Source organism: Apaloderma vittatum, unplaced genomic scaffold (assembly GCF_000703405.1).
Source record: "Apaloderma vittatum isolate BGI_N311 unplaced genomic scaffold, ASM70340v1 scaffold4642, whole genome shotgun sequence".
Lineage (NCBI taxonomy): Eukaryota > Metazoa > Chordata > Aves > Trogoniformes > Trogonidae > Apaloderma > Apaloderma vittatum.
Window position 1 is genome coordinate 25,014 of NW_009705134.1, and position 24,961 is coordinate 49,974.

At 37.1% G+C, this 24,961-nt stretch overlaps 1 protein-coding gene across 1 annotated transcript in view; it reads right to left on the reverse strand.

Annotated features, from left to right (window-relative positions):
• MPP7 (membrane protein, palmitoylated 7 (MAGUK p55 subfamily member 7)) overlaps positions 1–24,961 on the reverse strand; it is a gene marked incomplete at its 5' end in the record, with an annotated part of 66,214 nt that overhangs the window by 19,508 nt on the left and 21,745 nt on the right. Inside the window, 6 exons of the mRNA XM_009865267.1 lie at positions 11,592–11,656; positions 12,180–12,376; positions 12,981–13,055; positions 14,686–14,771; positions 15,703–15,784; positions 23,987–24,118. Coding sequence (XP_009863569.1) covers positions 11,592–11,656; positions 12,180–12,376; positions 12,981–13,055; positions 14,686–14,771; positions 15,703–15,784; positions 23,987–24,118 — 637 coding nt within the window. The remainder of the gene's footprint in view (positions 1–11,591; positions 11,657–12,179; positions 12,377–12,980; positions 13,056–14,685; positions 14,772–15,702; positions 15,785–23,986; positions 24,119–24,961) is intronic.

Below are 24,961 nucleotides of genomic sequence, written 5' to 3' on the forward strand. Positions count from 1 at the left end.
ACCCTAAATGTGTCTGAATACAATTGGGCTCCTAATGGTTTGTGAAACAAGGAGACACTGGAGTGCATGAGACAGTCTGAATTACAAATCACAGTGTCCTGTTCCCATACGCAAAAGAACACTAACATCAACTTTCAAAAGCCTGCCTGCTTGATACTTGAATAGGATATTTTTTACTGAACGATTCTTAATGAAGAGATCCAAGGCACCTCTAATTTCTACACCAAATAGCTAATTATTCACAATAAGTGAATACAGTTGTGTCCTTACCCCAAAACTGGTCCTAACCTTAGACGAGTCTTCTTCTTCCTGTTATTGTATCTCCTAAGTAAACTACACCTTGCCTTGAATTTTTGTTCTTTGCTTCTGGGACAAGAGTAGCTTGTCCTCAAGACATCTCCTTCAAAGACGATGAAGCCTTTTGGGTAACTGTAGACCAAAAGGTTTCACTGAAAGGGCTACAGCACCAAGAAAAGGTGGATTCTGTTTTGCTACGTTCATTCTCAAATAAAGCAGCAGCCCTCTAAGCTCTGATCACAAAACTGTGACAGTCTCATCTCGAAAATTCATGCAATCTGAATTTGCAGACACAAATAAAAGATTCAGGGTGGGGGAAATGTCGTTCCTGTTTCAAGGAGATGATTTCATAAAGAAAACGCATTCATCTGGAATCACATCCAAAGCACCATTTTCCAAGCATACGTCAACCTCTCAGTACAATTGCAATTCAACATTAATTTAGTTGATTAACCACAAAAGGTAAGAAGTTTATTTTTAGCATGAACAGATGACCACTAGTTCCACAAATACGTGATGAAATTATACCATGCTAAGGTTTTGGAAAGAGGTAAAAGTTCTTTCGTTTATATAGTTTGTGTGTTCCTGATGTACTTTATACACCACGTTTAAAAACAGTACATGAAAACCATCTCTAATTTACAGCACTGGTCTAGTGAGCCCAGTGGCTTGGATGTATTAAAGCACTTTGACAAGTTTCTTCCCATTCCTCCTGTAGTAGGAGGATGAAAGCCTTGGGAAAAGGGCTGGTTGCCACAAAATCTGCTCCAGCCAGCCTTCAGTTGGCAGGAATTCTGGCCAGTTTCAACTAAAATATTTTTACATTGCTTTTAAAATGGCACGAATTAAAAAGCTGAAACATATTATGGAACATTCACCTTTTTAAAATGTTACTTTTGTTTGAAATTTGGAATCTTGAAGCTGATGCCAAAGGACTCCTTTTTCTCCTCTTCCCCTCCTCCTTGCAATGATACATTGAGCTCAGGCTAGCTTTAAAGCTAAATTTAAGCTATTGAATTACTATGCCTTGTTTCATTTGTAATGTGGAAAAAGAAGTGGTGCCTGCAGATTTGCTTTGTAGTCTCACGGAATTCTCTCAGAATTGTTAGATAGACATGTACAAAGAAAGAAAGTGGAAGTAAAACTTGGATAAAATCTTGAAAGTGTCCTTAAAGACTTACTCAAACTTTTTATGATAGAGTAACCTTTTTTCATTAAACACATTGCTTACTTAATGTACTTTAGAAGTCAGTATTTTTCCCAAATTTATATATATTTTTTATTTTGACTTAAAAATCAAAGCAGTATTTTAGTAGTTTATGTTTAACCAGATAAAGGCAGATGCTACATAAACCCTTTATGTCAAATCCAATGAGCCATTTTTAAAACCTTAATATTCATGCTTTTCTCATGCAGAGTAAGGACATTTGTGTGCAGTTACCCCCAAAAGCAAAGTGGACACAGTAGTTCCAGGGGAAAGAAGCTGAAAGAAAGAAAGAAATCGTCTTTTGTAACCAATTGCTCACCTAGATAGGATCCACTGTTGTAACCAGCACATTCAGCATCTTCTGGACGAAGGGTAAAAGCATACAGAATAAGAGCCAAGAAATAAAGCAGAAGAGTTAGAAGCCCAGCAAAAAACACAGAAGAAACTACTTTAAAAGTAACTGTAAAAGCATAGCATTAAAAAGCCTTCAATAAGCCATTTTCTTAAAAACATAAAACAACATTTATTGTTTTATATTTTAGCTGGAGATATCCTGGAATTTTGCAGCATGCACACTGATCTTTTAACCTTTTCAAGCAAAAATTGTGATGAGAGCAAACATTCTAAAAAGAATTCTAACATTGTATTATTCACACTTTATCGGTTAATAGAAAATATGATGCCACTTAAAAGAAAGCAAAACTTATTTGATGTAAATCAAGCTTTTTTGTAAATTATACGTTATCAGACTTTAGCTTTAAGTTTTGGCTCACTGGATTAGACAGAAAGGTTTTTGATCAAAAACACATCCTCTCATTGAATATAAAATAGCTATAATGTATATTTTTACATGCCAGAGGCCCTTTGATCAAAAATACGAGCTACAGTTTCTAATGCCTTTATAAACAAAGGCCTCAAGTTAAAAAAAAAACACCAAAAAAACCAAGAGATCAGCTGCTATTACTTTAACATATGCTGCAAGCATAACATTAACGGGCTACACTCAGAGGAAAAAGAGTAAAGATGATACTACATGGATGAACTTTCTGTCATTTCAGACAAATACTTCATCAGTATTAATTAAAAATGCCAGTCCTCTCACGGCCATGTAATTAAGTCAGAACCATCTCTTTCCATCCCAGCCCACCCAAGATTTGCTAATATTATTTTTTGATATGACTTTTCTATAAACATCTTCCAGAAGTTCAAGAGAGAAAAAGTAGTTTAAAACAGTAGTTCAAAGTACTTGTCCTTACATGAAGCAGCTAGGAATATTCTGGTATTTTTATCAACTTTAAAAGATGATTCAATGTATTTGGTGGCAATATAAAAGCATTATATGTATAACATCTCTCAGAAACATTCAATTTAATTCTAAACATATGTTCTCTAAATAAAATTATTGGGCTATGCAGGGAAACTTTTGTACATGTACCTTCAATTTCCTCTGAGAAGCACAAAGGAAAAATAGGAAAGGAAATCATTAAATGGAGTGAAAACACAACTTAAGAAAGAAAAGTCAAATTGAAGAAGAAAAAATGCACCTACCACACTCAACCGCTTCCTCATCTTAGAACAGCCAAAAAAACAAAGTATTATTGTTTAATACTTTATAAATAGGAAAAAATTTAGCTACTCTCAAATCCTCTTGAGAGCATCTATTATACTGAGGCATAAACCAACATATAGGCACTAAGCATAACATATTTAACTACACTCAGTTAGAAAAGAACCGAAGAAGATATTGAAATATTATGTGCACTTTAAATTTCCTATATGAAATTCTTCCACTATTTATCTGGTAGCACTGACTTTACCCAATTGTAATGGAAGATCTCTTTGGTATTAAACGCAGTTTGTTAATTCCATTTAATCAGTCTTAACCTAGAATTTCTAAGAATCATTACCATGAATATGATCTCAGTATTTTTCTGCAGTTACAATAATAGCTGCTACTGCCCTTGGATCTGGTTTTGGAGAGGTTTTTTTCATTGTTTTTTAAATGTCTATAGTTATAGTTGAAAAAGTGCTGAAGGAATTTATACACTCCTGTCATTTTTTCTGTAACACTATGCTAATACAATAGATCTACTTAAGACTTTCTGCTTACCTATACTAATAAATTTCTGCCTCCTTTACAGTGGAAAATTGCATTTTTACAATCACCTTTGGGCTTTTACAGAGAAGCAAGATAAATATAATGAAATTTTGTTTATAAAGATATTATCTATTAACATCTAGATTTATATAGATTTTACAATCTACATCTCCTTCAAATTTCCTTTGGAATCCGGGTAAATACGCCTAAAATACAGGTATTTCCATGAAGCATGTCTTTCCTCAGAATGTGAAGAAATGTTTTAAGAGACATTTTAAAACCTCTCATGCACGACTAATGTACCAAACAAAGGCTAGGTCAAAACTCTCCTGCCTTTCTGACTATATAGAAGAGCTCTTCCCACTTCACATTATGAAATGGATACAAGGGTCTTTTCTGCTGGGAAAGAATACTGTTTTGCAGAAAAATTTCATGGTACTTTTTCCCTTAGGTGTTAAAATATTAATTTGGGAGACTTCCCCTGAATCCTACTTAATGCTTATTTCTACACTTGAGGTGACCACACAGTTTTAGTGGGCTGGAAAGTCCTCAACTACTTGTTTGACCACATCTGGTGCCTTAAAAGAGTGCCGACAGTTTTGTGAGTTGAGACTGGAAGCACTGGATCCTTTTTCCTCTTCTGACCTTTCATTCTTGAAGCGACAAACAACCTAAAGCTGGCCCCAGCACGGCAGGCTGCCTTCCAGGGCGTATTTCTTTCTCCTTCTCTTTGCTGAGAGACCTCTTACATTTCCTGATACGTACAACAAGTCTTTCTGTATTTCCATGACTTTCAATAGGCTGAAACCTATCTCCTGAAAACCAGTCACTCATGCTTAAAACCAGTTAATATCAACCCATCTAAAAAGTCTCCTCAATTCAACAGTTATTTGACTCAACTAGTGGCTGTGTGGTTTAAAATACTCCATTTGGTATTTTATCATTAGAAACAGGCATGTCCTCATTTATGAAAAGACCAGTCCAAGAGAAGAGGTCTGTAGGTACACGCAGCTACACACACACTCAGCCCTGACCACCAGAGACCTGCAAGTGTGACAGATCTCAGGCCGACACAGTTTCACTAAATTAAAGTGGAGTGAGATAGGAAATAGAGGTGTTTATCTGGAAGGAACAAATAAGAGACTAAAAGAGGACAGAGACTAAAGAGGAAGAAAACCCATGGGAAGTAGGAAAATAAAGCAGTGACAAAATAAAAACAAACCTGTAAGGCAACACCAAGCAAATAAAATACTTGAGAAAAGAAGAAACGTGATCAAATAAATGTAGTGTGGAAAGAAGGAAGAGGAAGTTACAAGGAAAACAGTCATGGAACAGGCTTATGAAACAGCAACAAAACAGGACCAAGACATAAACAGGAAAAAAGAAATAGGAAACACAAGTGCAATGGAAGCTTAGGAAGTAGGTGGTTTTATTCATTTTAGAAAGATTTCAGCATAGTCAATACGCTCAAGTGTAACAATGCAAAAGAGTATCACATATACCGTATTTTTGTATGTATTTTAACTGAAATAAATTAAGATTTGTTTTTGGGGGTCTCATCTAAATCATGTTACTTATGAAGCTCAAAAGCAGTGTCACTTCAGGAACTTCCTCAACCCTTTGGAACAGCCCAGCATCAGATTAAAATTTTTAGGTTTTGCTGATTTTCTTTCAAAAATATTTTCACCAAAGAACCTTACTTAAATGTTTCTCCGTCTCAAATTAGATCTAGCACCTCTGTTCTAGTTTATCACAAGCAAGTTACATTATCCCTTAAATTCTATTTCAGGCAAGAAATTGTGATGCACAACAATCTGCATTACAGTGAATATATTAAACACTCCTGTTTTTTTTTTTAGTGATGAACAGCCCCACATAGCAAGCAACATTTATACTGTTTTGCAGGTTTTTTCTACAGAGTTTTGTAAATCAAACAATATATATATGTTCATGCTATAGGAAATTTAACGTCATCTAATTTAATTCTCTTGTACCATCACCAGATAACAGTATTTCCACCAAGATAATTTGAAAAATGAAGGAGGATAGTCTTGCAGTGAAGGACAGAGAGTTTACGAGATCTGTTTCCACTTCTGACTCATGTAACCTTGACTCAAATGTCATCCAGCTTCAGGTTTCCTTAATTTCTCTGTGGTAGCAGGAAGTTAATATTTGTAAAGACAGAGAACTCCTGAACAAAGATGTTAATGTGCTAATTTGACTCTACAGGTCTGGTTTATTTATTTTTTTTCACTCATAACTACCTGCAGGTGGGCAATCAAGTTTCAAATATGAACACAGAAAAATACTGAGAAGAAAGGCAGAGTTAAGATTGTGTAGCAATTATAACAAGCAAAAGAGTTTTACTACACATTTATCCTAAATGTTTGGTCTTCAAATAAAAGTGGTACAAAGCATTCATTTTTTTAGCCTGTTTAAATTCTTTTGTTGGCAGAACACGATCTTCAATTCACAAGACACTCATCTATGGATAAACTGGGTTACATCTTGTTTGAATGAACACCATTTGGCTGCAGTTAAATATTTCCTCTTGCTCATACAATGCCAATCACATATGGTAAATCAAAATTGAAAATAAAATGAGTTTTAAGCCCTAGAAAAACTATATGATGATGGCTTTGCCACAGTAAGTATTTACATTTAGCATTACATTTACAGAACAAATGTATTTTCATGGAAAAGACATCTCTGAACAGCTCTGTTGTATATGCTACAGACATATATATGTATTTATATATAACTATACACACAGGGTATGGATATACACATACACATATACATGCACTGCACAAGTTAACAGAAGTCACAGGCTACACTAGCATAAAATATAAAGTTACCAGTAATTTTCATACCAAAGACAACACATGTATAAACACAGTAACCGCTGTGAAAGTAAAATTATGCTGAAGGAATATAATGTCTTGGCTGATTTTTGTAGTTTATAACAACTGTAGAACAGTAAGTTATTTTGTTGTTATTCAAAGAAATTTACCCTGTTTTTTTTTTCCTCAAAAAAACAGGTGATCACTGTTTTATCTACAAATTAGATTAAGCTACAAATGCAAGAATGACCATGTTTGTTGGCAGTGACTAGTCCAGTCAGAGCATCAGTGGTATCTGTATTCAAGGTAGCAGACTGAGAGCTAGTAAACAAAGGAGTTATTCCCTGTACTGAGCTTCACATCACCCCTAATCAGCCAGATGTTGCGACAGGAGAGCTCAAAGAGCCAACTCTGACTACAGAGGTGTGCCCAAGCTAAGGTGACCTCCTAAGGCCAGGAAGGCTGTTCGGTATTACTGCCAAACACCAGGTTTCTTCAGAGCTGGCGCTGGGCGGTGGCTCACAAGCTCACGCACGCCAGAGGTGACTGCATGCAGGAGGACACGCCTCTGCTGCACCTCCCTCAGAGCCCTCCCACCCCGCACCAGGTATATTGCCCCTCCACCATTGCAGCACGCGGAGGGTTAATCATGCTTACACAATCTCATGCATGCCCATTCCTTTACTTTCATTCCATTTTTCTATTTTCTTTTCTAAGCTGCTTGTTATTATAATTTCTTGCCCCAGTATGAGTTTCCCATAATATTAATACACAACAGTGATTTTCCTGGGAAGTCATTGGTGTTAAGTACTGAGAAAACGCTGAAAATGCTTGAAAGGTTTGTTATCCCTCCGCATTTCCACACTAATCAAAAGCCTGGGACTAACACTGCCGATCATATCAGTGGGCCAGCACACCTAAATGCCATGCTTTTAACATCTCATGCTTTTAAAACTTACCAAATATGAAAGCTGAACTTATCGAGGCTTTTTACCAACAATCACAAACCAAAACAGGTCAGAGTTCCTACTATTAATTTTTGCATTCATCATTTTAAAAGCTTTAACAAAACAAATACGTTAGTGTTTGATTTAAATGGAATCAAGAATCAGCTGAGCAATAGTGCGAATAATGACTACAGTAATGCTCTTGCATAATACTGTTAATTACATTAATCTAATAATTTCAAAGCCCATCCTCTGTGGGATTTTGCCCAGTGGGGTTTATGGGCAGCTTCTGTACATCTGTTCTTCCATTGCCCTTGTTGCTACACTTTCTCCTTTTATTCATCCTTCACTTCTCTGCTTCTCCCTTTATTTCTTTATTCCTCCTTTTTCTTCATATTCCTCTCAAGGCAAAACCATCTCTTGTCATCATAGGCTCCACCTATATTATCAGTTTCCTCCGACTTTACTCCCAGATACCATCAAACTATGCATTCTCCCCATTTGCAAATGAAAACATGTGATTTCACTTACCTCTCAACATGGAGGATAGACTGTTTTGCCCCCTCCTTCAGTGCACACATGACATGGTAAAAGTTTTTTACTTTGATCGGTGCAATGTGAGAATGATTCTGTTTTGTTTTTCAAGAAAATGGCTAAATCCTGGCAGAGGTGGGTGTATGTTTCTGCCACAAAGCTATATTCACTTATATTCACTTTACACATAGACACAATGAAACAGTTGACTTATCTACTAAAGTGACACTTGGCATTTCCATTATAAATTGATCCTTTTAATAATTTAGAACTAGTTTGGGTTTCTGGGTTTGGGGTTTTTTTTTTTCAGTACAATTAATTCCTTCTAATAAAGTTTTGTTAAAACTATTGTCTGCTCTCTTTTCTCAGTAGATGTACACATACAAGCATCACCCAAAAAGCCCACTTCTATTTTGCTTCCAGATTTACAATACACAAACATGTGTAGAGTTTAACAACTTTATACAACATGCATTGCTATGCTGAAAAGAGTAAAAAATTCAAAATGGGAAGTAGACAGAAGGCTTCTGAAAAGTAATCCAATCTAGCTCCTTGCAGGTTTTGAAACATACTTAATTATCAAAGAGAATTCTGAAGGATGTTAAAGTTACCGTAAATACAGTTACTGACTATTTTTCAGAGAGCTTGTTCTCTAGACAAATACAACAGTCCTTCCCAGTTTCAGGACTGGTTGAGACTGGCTCTGAAAAAGAAGTTGTAGGATACTTCTCATATGTTACACAATTGTGATTATTTTTTAGATCAATTTTCAAGTTGAAGGACACTACCACCTTGGAAGCCCACCTAAGAAACCAGAGCTGACTCACATTTTCTGGGTATCCGAGAAAATAGAGTATTTCTCCTTGGCTCTCCCTATTAAAAACAAAGGCATGTACCCTTTTTTTTTCTGCATTACAGAATGTGGGATCTGTGGAATGAGCCGACTGAACAGAGCAGCCTGACATCCAGTGTCACTTCACATGACTCAAGAAAACTTCCTAGTGCAACTCCCAGTCCAGTCAGGAAAGGGACTTTTATTAGCAGCTTTGTTGAAGTCAACAGGTTTTCGTCTTTGAGAAGCTATAAGAATTAGCCAGCAAACTGCCCTTTCCCTCCAAACTGCTAAGGAAATTCAGGTCTTACGATTGGACAGCATCAACTGCAACAGCAAGCAACCTCTCAATATGCAGCTAGGTCAGGAAGATCTCTAGAACATCAATTTCCCCACAAAATTACCCTTCCAAATATCGGAGAACCCTGTGTCAAGCTGAAGGTCTGGAGTACAGGATTAAAAAAAGAATCAGACAAAATTAAACGTTATCAATTTCTCACCTCCTCATGTGGAAACTTGTTAAATAAAACTTCAGAGGACAATAATCAGTGGGGCCATAACCCACAGTACACAAAAGGACTAAAAAAATCAGACCCAGATATCCTTTCCAATTTTTTGTTCTCTATGTCACCTTCCTTACATGTTTCTGATACTGGCAGTGTGCTGCTTGTTCAGCTGAGCAATGCATGATTTTCCAGCATCTCCCAGTTTTGGCAAGGCGATTGCTGTGCACAAATACAGACACAGCCTCCACATCCCACAACTTCACTGCTGTGCCTGGAAACATGAAGAAGCTGCCTAACTTTAGAAAGATCACAAGGGCACAGAGTTTCCCAGTTTACATGGAATCTTCTTGAAAATCTAAGCAAGTGGAAGGTTTTTCTGAGAAAAACTCCAGCAACAACCCAGTCAAAATGTTTTTTTCTATAGCTGAATTCTGTTCCTTAAAACATCCCCTCTATAAAGAATGTGAATTCCCTCCCAGCACTGAAAACATGTTTAGTCTTTGAATGAAGGGATAGACCTCTACTCAGAAGAACACTTCACCTCTTCCCATGGAAATCTGGCAGATTGTCCTAAGAAATGAGGAAGAGAATTACAGATCTAATTACTTTGCAGTCTTTCCTCCTTCAAGGGGCAATACGGCCTTCTAGATGGTGGACCCTGCTTTGTTTAAAGAAAGTCTGAAAGAGAATGATAAGAGGCATACTGCTTGACCCTAAGGCTGTCTCATGTTTTAAAGGGAAGGGGAGGAAGAGAGGAAATCTCCCTCGTTTAAGCTAGCTAAGGCAAAGTCAGGGGAAACAGCAGAAAAAACAAGAGTAGACATGGTACTGTGGGTCTTCCTTGGGTTGTAATTTCAGCAACTCCAAATCAAGTTCAGGCTGCCCATTTGGAAGGGTGAGATGCATCTTGTAACCTTTCACTTGAAGGTGACTAAAAAGGTTCAGCCCATTACAAAAGGAATCACGCAGTGTTGCTGCAGCAGCTGATTTACCTCTTCAAAGTGCAACCTTAATTGAAGGCTCTTGTTGAGGGTATTATCTAGATTCAAGAACAGTGGACAGAGAGAAATAGCCATACTCTGAGATCAGACACTTTTCCAAAACTAGGCAAGAGCAACTTGACATAGAATTTAGAAAAACAGCAGAATTACTATGGGCTGGAGGAGCTTCTCTTTATCTGTAAGATCTATGTAAATTAGTGCAATCTTGCAGTCTGTTAGTGTAATTAAAAAGCTAATTAAGGACTTTGGAGTTAATAATAGCATTGGGGCACACAATCAAATTGTGAAATGGAATGAAAGACTGAAAATGCAGATTATTAGAAAACTAACAGTAACTGTCAAACTTAAGAGAAGAAAAGCCGCAGGAATTAGGGAAATTGCACTAGAAACCTTGATGAGAAGTTTTAAAGTTAAAAATATGTAGTTGTGCAGTTAGTATGCCAGCATCTACTATTTGCCATAGTGTCCATACTTTTTGTTCTAATGTTACAGAATAAAAGATGATTGTAAATTTCAGACTACTTCCTGAATATTTCTAGTTCAACTCATAAACATGTTTGTATTTAAGATTTAGATCCTACTGAAGCATGATAGTTTCTTACATTGTACTCACTTTGTTATGAGTCTGTATAACTGAAAGAAATAACAGGTCAAGTAAAACATGCAATAATACTTAAAACAGATGTTGATGTAAATTCCATTGGAAAGAAAATATTTGTTTCGATGTATGGGCTTTCTTAGAGCTTATTTTTCTTACATTGCGTAACTACTGTATTTAAAAGCAGAGACTAATAAGAATGAATTTGTTTAAAAAACAGTATGAATTTGTTTAAAAGACAGTGAGAAGTGGTTCTACAAAAGCCTGGCAACTGAACGTACTTACTTTTAAAAATTTGCACTGCTTCATAAGACACAAAAAAATCACCAACTACATGGGGGTGAGAAAAGGAGTCTATCTGACCTTTTATCTCATTCTCAATTTAAATTTCACTGTATTGATGCAGTCCAAATTACATAAATTATTGAGTCAATTTTGTACTCTTCCAGCAGGAAAAGAACACTCTTCAACCTTTTTAATATTATGTATCAAAACCTCAGTTGGATTCAGTGCTTCAAAAATCAAGTTAGAGGGCTGCGAAAATTCGTTAGCTACTTTTAAAGCTTTTAATTTCAGCTCTTACACTTACTTTCCTACTGATATAATACCATCAAGAAGCTATTGTGCCCAAGACAACTGCATCCTGTGGCCATAGGGCTGAAACAAACTTCTGTTTCATAAGGTTAGAGATCTGGAGTATGATTTCTGTTCCAGGGTAAAAGACTTACATGATTTTCTGTTGGAAATTTTCAGTGGCTGAATCTGCACTTCTGGTCTTCTTAGTGCAAATCTCCTGTAAAATGGGAGGTGGCAGGAGAAAGATACAAACTCCTCAGTTTTCAATGTAAGTTTGGGATTAGTAAACACTTAACATCATGAGACTACTGCAAAATATCCATATTTTATAAGAAATTAACTTTAAACAATGCAATCTATTCACAATCTAAAATAATTAAATCCTCAGCCTCAAATCTTTGTAAGCTCTCCAAAATCTGCTGCAGTTCTTATTCCTGCATAGTACATCACTCTGAATACAGATACTGATGTGCTATTTTCCATATGTTTTTTCTTTCAAGTTGGATCAGCGTTATCCTATCAGTTTTTGTCATTACTAATTCTAGCCAGACAAATAAGGAAATCCAAAATATTTCAGCAACAGGTTTCCAAGTTGTGCTGTCTTGCTGCAAATGCAGGTTTATTATATCCAGGTAATCTATGAGCAGTACATGTGACAACTATGCTAACTCAACAACTGGGCAAATAAGTGTATTCTCTTACTACAAAATACAATGAAGCAATATTTCTCAGCAGCTCACCTCTCCTGGAAATGCTTTGAAGGGATCAAGCCTGCTCTGGGATTGGCATCACCTTCATGTTTGGCCTGCCACCACGTTGCATCATCCTGGCTCATGATCTGAAGGATATCTCCTTTTCTGAAAGCAAGTCCAGCTTCTTTACAAGGAATTGCTTTATCCTCATTAGGATCATAGTCAAACAGGGCTCTGATAAACATCTGAAAGAAACCACGTTTCATCTTTAGAAGCAAAATATTGAATGTATCTCCTTTTTTTTCTTTTACTGTTCAAAACCATTGAACTAAAAAAGGTAAAGCAATAAGCGTTTACTGCTGTATAACATCCTTATGGATGTCTAACTTTAGAAGTTCAGATAGGAACATCAAATTCATTGCTTCTGCAACTGCAGTCCCAATAAAGTAAAGACTCTAAGATACAGGGCAAATAGGACTTTGCAGGTGAACAATGTCCCCCTGTGGGGAACAGAGAGGAAGATATTTTTGAACCAAGGTGTTATCGAGTGTCTTCTACTCAGTGTACAATGGAAGAAAAAGAGTACTTGGAAGCAACCCAGGTCCTCATAGGAGACAGAGTATTACCCATGCCAACTTCATGGCTGTAGAGTTAGGACTTAAAAACCATATTACATCCACTTGTAAACTCAGCACGTAAGTACTGAAGTGTGCAGTACATGACACATTGTCACATTAGACGAACTGAATTCAGAGACATAAATCACATTCTTGGTTCTGTCATCCAAGCAAACAATAAATATCCTCAGCATAACAGTTACTGCAATAGCTTCTGAAATAGTTTGCCTACCTTGCCTTCCTTCACTGGCATTTCCTCCTTCACACTAGGAATAATTTTAAATGTAATTGCTCCTTGAGATTGAGCCTGGGGAACATTTGAAAAGAAACACACTGAGAATCAAACTGCACATTTCAAAGAGATCTTAAAAGGAAAAGAAATTCAAATTAATTTTAAATACTTAAATATAATTTTAAATACTTAAATATAATCAATCTGTCCTCTCCCAAGCATTATCCATAGAGCCTGACAGCTTCACTGTACCAAGCTTTGCATTGCAAAGATTAAAATACCCACTTGAAAAGCTCAGTTTTGTTTGCTTCACTCGTGGGCAGAGAGGGCCAGTTAAAAACTAGGACCTGCATGTTTCAGCGGTCCCACTTCTGCACTGAAAGCAGGAGCAAATGCTACAGTTAAAATGCATTACAGCTAAAATGTGTGTATATTAGAAGCAACTGCTGGCCTCCTGGCACAGCTTGGACATCCCTGGAAAAATCCAACTAACATTTCATTTTTCAAAAAAAAACCTGATAGAAAAATTCAAACTGGCTTGTGCCATATTTATCATATAAAACTTTGGGGAGGGATTTATTCTTTTGGCAACTTTAAGAAACTAGAAAAGAAAAACATATTTGAATAGACTACGTGTACTAAACGGAAAAAAAAGCCCTCCACTATAAATCTTAAAACAAGTTAGCCATCATCAACCACCTCATCCATTCATCTCTCCCTATATCCCACTTAAAGTGTGTCTGGCTGCATTTTGCTTATTAACCATAATATATTCCCACTGCCTCAGTGACATTTTGCTATTGAAGGAAGTGCTAATCAGCTGGAGCCTCTGCTACTATTGCATGCAGCCGACAAGTTTCATAAAACTAGCCGAGTGCAACAGACAGCCAACGATTTAAGCAAAATGGAAACAGGCTTGTCCACTACCAAGCGAGACATACTTCTGCCGGCACGTCTGCGATCCAAGAGCTCACTGTTTGACAAGCAGCAGCCAAGTGCTTATTTCACCAGCCGTAGGGCTGGAATCAATAATTCTGTTACTTTTGAAACAAGCTCTAACTAGCTTTTGATGTTTATATTGTACCTCAAGGAGGTAAATGGGGAAATTGTTCACACCTTCTCTAGCGCTATTGTGTTTCTAGAGATTTTTAAATATTAATTTTTGCAGGAAAATATGTTTCTGTAGGGAACAGAAAACCATAAAGCAAGTATGAATATCAGCAGGCTAACACTTGAAAGGAATCATCTCGGTTATTGAACCAAAACTGTGAGACAGCCACTCAATTCAGCACGACACCAAGGTATTCATGTGTGCAGAAAGGCCTAAGGCACTACTATAAAGAGCTGTCATGACCCTCATGGGTTTCTTTGCTGTAAAAACACTAAATATTTCTGAAAAAGTCTAAATTACTTAATTTGTGATAGTGGTCCATAAGTCAGTAATTAGGCTGGCTTTAGAGATCATGTAGTTCAGAGGAGTGCAGACTTTTTGTATATACTCCTGTATCCTGCAAATCCATATGAAATATAATATTAATATACCACTTACAAAGTCTATCAAGCATATGTATTATGAAGTAATTTTCACATGGAGTTAGCATGTTATTAATGAATATACTTTTTCTAAGAAATACATCAAAAAATTGCGAGTCTAATTACTTTTTCTTGAATTTCCTCAATTAATTTTAAAACGTTCAGTATTTACCAAAATGTGTATTATTTCCTCGGGTTTTTTATCATCTACAGGAATCCCATTGACTTCCCTCAGTTCATCACCAACGTGAATAAGACCTACAGAAGACAAAGAAGAGTTGTTAAACTGTAACTATGTATTATACAAAAAATGCCATTAACATTCAGCTTTTTTTCTCCTCGGTCATCCACTGTAAGCTCTAACTTGCGAGCTGGAATATATGGTGAACACACAGTGTTCACCATATGGTGTCCTCAAAGGTAAGTTTGAGATGGTTGGTTTACTCATCTCCCTTCCTTCCTCCTGAAAATTAGTACCATTTCTCTATGATTTTTCCAGACTTCTATGCAGATGTTTGAAAAATGTCTCTGCCAATTGTTTTTCTACTCATACTACTTTCTTATTGCTACACAGCTGCAAGTACTGCAAAGATCACTTAGGCTGTGAGTGCTGATTTGTGTCAAAAGTACGTGCTAATTTAACAATATATATCTAGATTTACTTCATTACGCTAAGTGTGAAACACAGCTGTCCTAGATTCTCTTCACTGAAAAGAGGCACTTTTCATACTATAATTCAGGACCTCTTGTTTCAGTTCTTGCAGACTTTAAGCATCCCAAACTAAAGAATGGCAGGCAAGTACATGCTGGTATTTTGAGAATTGCCAAGTGAAACTCCAGATGGATGTCCTGATGTAAAATAATGCAACTATCCTAAATTTCTTCATCAGCGGATTGTAATCTTGGCATATCATCATCATCATTTCTAAGTGGATGCTTTCAGTTGGAATCAAACCATAACATAACTTTAAAAAAAAAAAAAAAAGCACCTGCTAACTCAAAGATACCTGGTTGCAACTGAATAGGGGAAAAAAATCAGGATGTATATTTTCACCAGTAGTAAAATATCACTTTGGAAAACTGTCCAGACCCCAAATATTTTTCTTTGTGATAGTCATGTCTTTCATTTCTACAAAATATGCCATTTTACTCATCTTGTTCTGAGTTCCAGAACTCAGCAACACCTTACCACTTCTATCTGCAGCTCCTCCGCGCATTATCCTCGCCACCACAATCGCACCAGTATGTTCATCCCTTTTAATAGTAGCTCCCTTGGGATTAAAAAAAAAAAAAAAGTTATCAGTTATTTGGTTAATCATGGTAACCATCACTTTAATTCACTATACTGAAAATATCTGCTAAATAAAAATGCAAAGTTGACACCATATTGGTATGTGAAAAACCAAAAATGATACTTGGTCATGAAAAGAATATAAAACACAGGTTGCTCTATTACCGTACTCTTAAAATGTGACTTCTTTTCCATTCAGAACTCATGCATTCTGCATGTACGCTGCCATTAAAAAAAGGACAAATGATAGAAAAAGTTTATTTTTCAACTCAATGTTAACTGCACCATACCTTACTTGAATCTGCTAGTAAAACTGTACTGCTGAAAACTGGTAACTTGTCCCTACATAAAACCAGGCCACATTACATACTACAGGTACAAAACGTTTATCCTTGCTCATAACTTCTGCACTTTACCCTCAGAACTGCCTGTGCACCCACGGATCATCATTACTCTGCTTCAGTGTTATCAAAAAACACGAATTTGGGAAATGGCCCTGCATGCCAGGGTGCATCGAGAAAACCCACAGGACAGAAACACGGAGGAGGAGAACATTTCCTGAGTTAGTCACGACTGTTTTCATACATTACACAAACATAGTGAAAGGCCTTTAAGTAGAATGACATCATGGAGTTGAATTTCCAGTGAACAGCTGTCCAGATGAGAAAAACACCTTCTTAACTAGAACTACGAGGGTGCGCTGAGAAGAGGCACAAGTGACAAGCGAGAAGGGAAGGCAGACGGGAAGGGGTGAGGGGGGATGCTGGCCCTGCTTGGGCCGGTGGAATCCACAGAACAATGAGAGGGATTTTAGCTACGTAAGTCACGCTGTATGATCATCTCCTAAAAGGTTACTCGACTCAGTATTTTTAAAAAACAACACGCAAAAAGCACCTCCTGGCCAACAGCTTTTTACCTGCATGATTACTTTACCATGGAACTGTAGTTACCTGAGACAGCTCTGACTTTGTTAACCAACAGAGATGTTTAGGACTCTGTCAGATAAGTATATTTTCTGAAAATTTCCATATTTTTTACTAGTGAATGAACAATATTACTTCACCTCAGCGCACAAGTGGTTAGAATTTCCTTCCGTTGGAGAAGCATTGTGCTTGAAGTAAGGCACACAAGTACCTTTATAAAGTTCCTTGAATAATTAAACCGATTTTATAGCTAGCTGTAAACAGGGGTGACATTTTCCTACAGTTACACACTTAACCGACTGTAAAAAATTTGTTTCCATTTCCTTCTACCTCTAGGATGGAAATACAACACAAGAAGACAAAAATTTTTTATTTTTGTAGGCAGGTTGCATTTACTGCAAACAGAGAAAAACTGTAACAGTCACCACACAATATTCTCTTTGGCTGAAACTTTAACAGTAGCCAGCACTTCATCGCAAAATTAATGTGCTGTGTTTGAGCATCTTATTTTACATCTTAAACTTATTAGGAGGAAATTCTATCCATAAGCAAAGTAATTCTGCAATTTTCCAGCCTTATTCTTTTATGTTTTTTAATGTAATTCTATCAGTAAGCATTTGTTTGCATTAGTTTCAAATGAGTCTAAGAGTTTCCAGAAGATAAATATTTAGCTGCAGTTAATCTCATTTTAAAAACTTATGATTAGACTTCTGTGCAAAAAGAATTGCAAATCATTAGGAATATATTAAACAAAGCATTAAGCCCTCTGGCCTATATTAAGTTCTGACCTTGCAGCAACAGCTATTAATTTGAAGTTTATTATTAATACCTGGAAAATTATATCTGTTTGAAAGTATGAAGCATCTTTGTTCTGAACATATCCAGCGAAAAGAAAAAAAGCAGCAGTAGGATGCTCGAGCCAAATATAAATACAGGATATTTCCACTATATCGTACATATAAAACAGAGGCTTTCCTAATTAATCAGAGAAGAAGCCTTGAATAGAAAGTCTTTCACCTGGAAGTCAACGCTATTAAATGCTACGAAATACAAAAAGTAAGCAATGACTGACAGCCTTCAACTGCGATCACCCAGCTGCCCCGGCTCAGTGCTAATGTCTGAAAACATGTACTTCACCTTGGTTTTAGACAGACTCTAGGAAAAAACCTTGTGTGCAATTGAAAACCATAGTATTGACCCAGACGGTGTCTGGAAGTAACAAATAGGCTCTTGTCCAAGTGGAACGGTCACTTCGTGCTCTATACGATTATCACTACTGGCCCAAAATGAATTTTCCTAGCACAGACTAGCCAATTTGAAAGATGGCCCAGTAAAGATAACAAGTAAATTGGAATTTTCAAACTAAGCACAAATTCAGGTTTGAATTTACAGGGAAATTATTTAACCCAAGCTACCTCACTGTCAATAACTCCTCTATTGCAAACTCAAAGTGAATGACGGGCTCATGAAAAGCATTATTTGAGTTTATGTATTCTTGCTGTGCCTATAGTACACACAAAGAAAAAAGGGGGTTCCTTAAATCCCCTTCCCTCTCAGTTTAGAACACTTAAAAAGAAATCACCAAACACAACTGGATTTCTTTTTTGAAAAACCAAACAGTTGATTTTCTGAAAAAGCAGCTTCTCTTGTACAGCTGCCAGCTCTGCTTAAACTACGAGGTATATATAATCTGGCAAGAATCTCTCCTTATGAGATGTTCAGCTCCAGTGCCTTCAGTTACATGTGCAGTGCAGCTCCTCATTTAGAGCTTTAAAAATGGAAGGAGGTTAGACTGGACCTTGAGAGCTGGAAAATATTTTCAGTGTTGCTAGCCAAAAGTGTAAGTTACCCTAAATGAGACATATACAGATGTAATAGCATAGCTCAGTTTAAAATACTTTTAAAAGGAAAAATAAGGAGTTTGGGAGCCATATGGCGATCAGACTGAGAAAATGTTTAAAGGTATATCATGCAAAAGCACTAAATAATACAAATCCCTTCAGCAAGGCTCTGGCACTGGTTTGGGGGGTTGGTGTTTGTTTTTGAGTTTGGGGGTTTTTTGCTCGTTTGTTTTTTCATTTTTAGCATAATAACACTGACTGATGAACAACACTCCGGATTTCACAGATGTGACCTTTATTAGTTCATCCATTTACCTGCTGGTTCCAGAATATAACCTTTATAAGCCCTTATTTTCAAAAGAAAGACTAGCCTGTAAAATAAATTACTATCTGAAATGTCAGTAATATTTTCTTGCATACATTTCTGTTAGACAAAAGTACATGTGGATGTTGAGTGCAAGTAAGAACAATAAGCCTTATTTTAATTCATTCTCTATTGAAAATGTGTATACAAATTTCAGCTACCTACCTTATAGAAAAGAGTTATTTACAAGTAGACTATGCACACTAAAGCTGCCCCTACACCCAGATTAATCCCACCTATAAAATAGTTGGGTTCATTCACTAAAAAGAACCAAGCTATGGCGACTTAGAGGTGAGCAAGAACTGTAGAATCTGCCCAGGCAGAACATGTGAATGATTCTTTTAGATCACCACAACTCGTATCACTGGAGTTCAGCTACAGAAAGCGGGTATCTAGCTCAAGCTAGGTGTCTAGGCTCCTCCCATAGTTAATCAAAAGAAACAGGCAGCTCTGGAGAATGAACCCCCCTTTCATTAAGGCAGGCATCTTACATACACAGCGTCGTCCATTCTCTGGAGCTGCCTATTTTTCTCTTGACTATAGACACAGGATAGAGATTAGTTTTTGAATGGCTAAATCTATGTGAAATTAACCTTACTACATAAGGCTCAGAAATGTTCTAAATTACTCTGTTCAGATACAACCTCCAAACACAATTTCACTTCGCTTGAGTGCGAAACTGCTAGAATGGCATTTGTAAATAGAGCATTTAGGAAAAAAAAATCAGAAGGATTAAGAAAAAGTTTAAATCATCTCTTCGAAAAAACTGGAGGAAAGTTCAGCATGGACTTCTGAACTGATGAAACTGGCAAACAAAAGGCCCTCCCACAACCCACATGTTTCCCTCTCTTTTGAGGTGGTTGCTCCTGGGAACTCAGGCTTCATTCAGATGTGATTAACACCCGCCCGGCACAGCACTGAGCTGCTTCACTCAGAGAAAAGCACGAACAAGTACAAGAGGACATGTAGTGCAGTTTTATATAAAAATGGTCACTAGATATATTCCAAAGAAGTTAAGAAGATTGAGTAATTTGCTTCACAGACACCAGGGTTGAAAGTCATCCAAAGGAGATACCCATTTCAAGAATATAAAGCTTACTGCTTTGCAGAAAACCAATCTCTACCGTTTATGTACAAACAGAGAATGAGAATGTATCTGAGGTGAACAGAAAGTTCAGAGAACTGGTTAAGAAACCAGACGATCTCCATCCCAGACAAAAAACATTGTGCAGTACCTCCAACCTCAAGGTCAGTAGCAAGAATCCTGATAAAATGACGCATGTGCAAGTCAGACTTTTTGACTGCAGAACAGTGAATAGATAAACTGAACAAGTAGCAACTCTTTGAAATGTACTAAGAATATTCAAGACTCCAGAACAGTCTCTGAAGGAAAAGCTACTAAAAAGACATGGAAACAAATAGAAAGTGAAATTTTAAACAGTTTAGTAAACATAGATCATAGCATATCCTTTCTTTAGTAAAATAACTTCAGGAAGCACAAAAGCGATAAATCTAATATACCTAGTATACACCTGTCTTTATACATATGGTTGTGCCATATTGTTTAAAGACCTTATGGGAATTACTATCCGTGTTTCTTCTCACTCCTACCTGAGGGGAAAAATAAAAATCTAGAGAAGACAAAGACACAAATACTAAGTTTGTTATGTATGGTGGTGATGGTTCCATAGTAAGTCACTATAAATCTGCCACAAATAAATTAATGTTTGATATTAACATTAATAACACTAAAATAGATTGAAGGTGGGCTATGGAAGAGCAGGGGCACTCTACTACTCTTCAAAGTCTTCCTGCAGAGCAAGTAACATGCAAAACAGAATTCACTATCATCTCTTCTTTAACAGAAGTAAAACCTCAAGATAGGCTGGAAAGACCACAAATATTCCTTTTCCACACAGATAAGGTACAATCCTAGGAACGTTTTAAAGGACTACTGTCAAGGTCAGATCAGGTCAGCCATTGCCTTATGGTGTACGTTGGAGATTCCACATTTCGTTAGTCTGCTCCAATGCTGGACTGCCCATCTAATTAAATACTCCTATTAATTCTCAGTCTAAACCTCTCAGGGCTGCAACCATTACCCTGTGTTTTAGCATCTTCCACTGCTGAGAAGAGTTTGACTCTACTGTCCTTGTCAACTTCCCACTCTTAACTAGTTGTGGGCTGCAATTAGGTCCCACCTTTGCCTCTTCCTAGGTCTATCACAGATTCCATTACAAGACTGTTTTCTCCTTAAACAAACTAAGCAGTCTTAACCCGAAGAATTGAGTTCTGCCACAATTTTTATATTTTTCATGGCTGCCATCTAGCTAAAGAAAGTTCTTGAAAAAACCTCTGCTACCTCTTTAGCGCAAGAGTTGTGCTAAGTGTGGATGCACCTTTGAAGAGATTATACTGGTTTTGGCTGGGATAGAGCTAATTTTCTTCATGGTAGCTCATATGGGGCCATGTTTTAGATTTGTGATGAAACAGTATTGGTAACACAGGGTTTTCGTTATTGCTGAGCAGTGCTTACCCAGAGTCAAGACCCCTTTTGCTTCTCACCCCACCAGCGAGTAGGCTGGGGGTGCACAAGTAGTTGGGAGGGGTGGCAGCCAGGACAGCTGACCCCGAACTGACCCCCAACACCACATGATGTCAAGCCCAGCATATAAAGCTGAGGAAGGAGAAGGCAGGCAGCAACACTTGGAGTAACAGCATTTGTTTTCCCAAGCAATGGTGATAGATTCCTGCTTTCCTGGAGATGCTGAACACCTGCCTGCCCCTGGGAAGCAGTGAATGAATTCTGTGTTTTGCTTTGTTTGCATACATGGCTTTTGCTTCACCTAATGAACTGTCTCTGTGTCGACACACAAGTTTTCCTCACTGTCGTCCTTCTGATTCTCTCCCCATCTGACTGGGGAAGGTAAGCGAGCGGCTGAGGTGCCGGGGTTAAATCATGACACATACACAAGTATCTGGAAGACCTTAGTATCCCACCAGAACAAACAGGCAGAAGTGGACTAACCTTCAGCTTTGGCAACTCTATTTGTCCCTTAAAGAGAGCTTAAAATTTCAAAAGCTAATATGTAATACATCTATCTCATGTAAGTTTTCAGAAAATCAGTTTTGTTTCCGTAGTTGTTATTCATCCGATCCATTTTGAGATACTATTAATTTACACTATTTAACTCACAAAAGGCTTAGTCTGAAACATGAATCTATGTAAATAGTTTATGTTCCAATCCCCAAAGCAGGGAGGTTGGAACTAGATGATCTTCAAGGTCCCTTCCAACCTTAACCATTCTATAATTCTATGATTAAGATTTTTCTGAGCAATTCAAGAAAAAACCAAGGATGTTTGCATTAAAACTAAAAATAAGCTGCTCATACTATATACACATTTCATACTCTACTCTGTCCTGTTGAGGCCACATCTGGAATATTGCATCCAGGTCTGGGCCCCTCAGCTCAGGAGGGACAGTGAACTGCTTGAGAGAGTCCAGTTCAGAGCCACACAGATGATGAAGGGAGTGGAACATCTCCCTTATGAGGAAAGGCTGAAGGAGCTGGGTCTCTTTAGCTTGGAGAAGAGGAGGCTGAGGGGTGACCTCAGTAATGTTTATAAATACGTCAAAGGGGAGTGTCAGAAGGACGGAGTCAGGCTCTTTTCAGCGACGTCCAATGACAGGACAAGGAGCAAGGGGTATAAGCTGGAACATAGGAGGTTCTACGTAAACATAAGGGAAAGCTTTTTCACTGTGAGGGTGACAGAGCCCTGGCACAGGCTGCCCAGAGAGGTTGTGGGGTCTCCTTTCCTAAAGACATTCAAAACCCCCCTGGACATGTTCCTGTGTGACTTACTGTAGGTGATCCTGCTTTCACAGTGGAGCTGGACTAGATGATCTCTTTGAGATCCCTTCCAATCCCTAACATTCTGTGATTCTGTGATATATGTTCAAATTTCTCCACACCCTTCAGAATTAAAACTCTTTCTGATATTAAATCTTAAAGTCAGCTTGTCTTCTTCCTCAGAGAATCTATTTGATAAAAAAAGACAACTTAAAGCTGTGATTTAAGTATTTTTTGGGAAAAAAAAAGGTGTAATATATTAAAACAAAGTAAAAACTTTCCATATGGTCAAACTTTTAATTATGCCCACAGGCACCTATAGTCAATACACACCAAAACTTATTTCTTGTTTACTGATGCCAGAAATCCATGAAGAACAAGAGTGATAGTAAGATATCTACTGTGGGACAAGCTACCCCTGTACATCTAATACAAACATTGCTCTCCCACTGTCATCTGAAGTATAAAATCACAGCTTCTTCCAAGTAACTTTGCAGATATTTGTTCAGGATTGTCATCCATTAAAACAAATATCCAGTATAACATAAAAGAAAGCTCTTAGTGGTTTGCAGGAGAAAAAGAATATAGTTAAATTTTACACATGATGACTCCCACTCCACAGCAAATAAAAATAACCAAATCAGTAAAGCATTTTAATATTCTTGTAATACAACCATGGTTTAGTCCTTTCATTTTTCCAGATATCCCCATGAAGATATTAACTTTCTAGTATTCATAATCCAAAGTACAACAACAGACATCTTAAATTTGCCCAGATTTCAAGTATTTTAAAATATGTTTTTATGCTTTCTTTTGAGTGTATCAAAAGGTCACATTTTTTTACATGAATGCTAACAGGCACAGTTCACAACAAAGGTCAAGATTTCTTTGGGGATTCATTCTCCCTCCCTCATTTTAAAACAAGTTCATGATTTGAATTCAAGATAAAAGATTATTGTATTATTGATCTAAAGGCTCACACTGGCCCACATATAAAATGCTCAAATACCACAAATGTACAAATCCTTATTATTCATTTCATATGTTTTACTAATAATGATGGCGAATGGAAGCCACAATTGTATTACTGAATGCTGTGAATAAACACTCATAATGTCCATATGTCCACATTTCAGGTTAAAGTCACCCATCCCCATTTCCCACAAACACAACCCCCCAAACCAAAAGACAGGGTTACTTACCAAGGGTTCCCTGTTTTTGACGAGCCTGATTATTTTAACTGAATCTTCTTCCTCATCAATATCATCAGGCATCGGGGGCAAGACAGGATCATAATTCTTCTGGGCAACAGTATCATGTACAGAGAGCAAAGCCTAGAAACGTTAGTAGTCAATTTATTATTTGGCATCAGAAAAGTTTAAGAAAGACAAAGCAGAGCAAAGCATGACCCATGTAGACTGAATATAATTTTTGTACACAATTTTAACACGTCAAACTGATAAAACAACTCCATAAAGTATGTGTTTTCATATACAGAATGTATGCACATAGTAAATTGTGGGTAGAGGACAGCGCGTTAATACACATAAAAATACCAAGTGCTTTGCACATTAGCTTGAAATTACTAAAATCATGAACAATAGAAAAACTATGTCTCCAAAGGTAAGAATGTCATTCTACTTGTTCTAGATACAAAGCTTCTTCGATGCAGTAAGTAGTCCTGTGAAACAAATAAGCAAAATAAGCATCTTCCAGTACTTCTGTTCAAGCATGAGATGCATGACGTTAAGCTGTTGCCCAACAATTTCCTTCAGAGGAGCTCTAGAAGCTTACCTGGTTACTGGATCCCTTTCATACTAGCTCTCCTTCAAATGAGCTCCAAATTACCTTAGGAATTTTTAATTTACTGTGGAATTCATGATTAAGATTGAGTAACATAATGCTGAAACAATTTGGTTTAGGCAGGCGCTTATCAACCACCTGTTGCATGTCTTGCCTCTTTTATTTCACTGTTGCTTTTCCAGTTTATGCATAGCTTTAGCAATAGATTTTTTTAAAGAAAAGTCTAATAAAGCCTGAAAAAAGGTTCAATCTTAACAACAAAATAATTTCTGAACTTGTGGAAATTAAAAATCGTTGCAACTCAAAGGAAGTTAGAAAGTTCATTCTCCTAAGGTTCTAAACTTGTCAGCTATAAACTAAAGTTCACAGCTGCT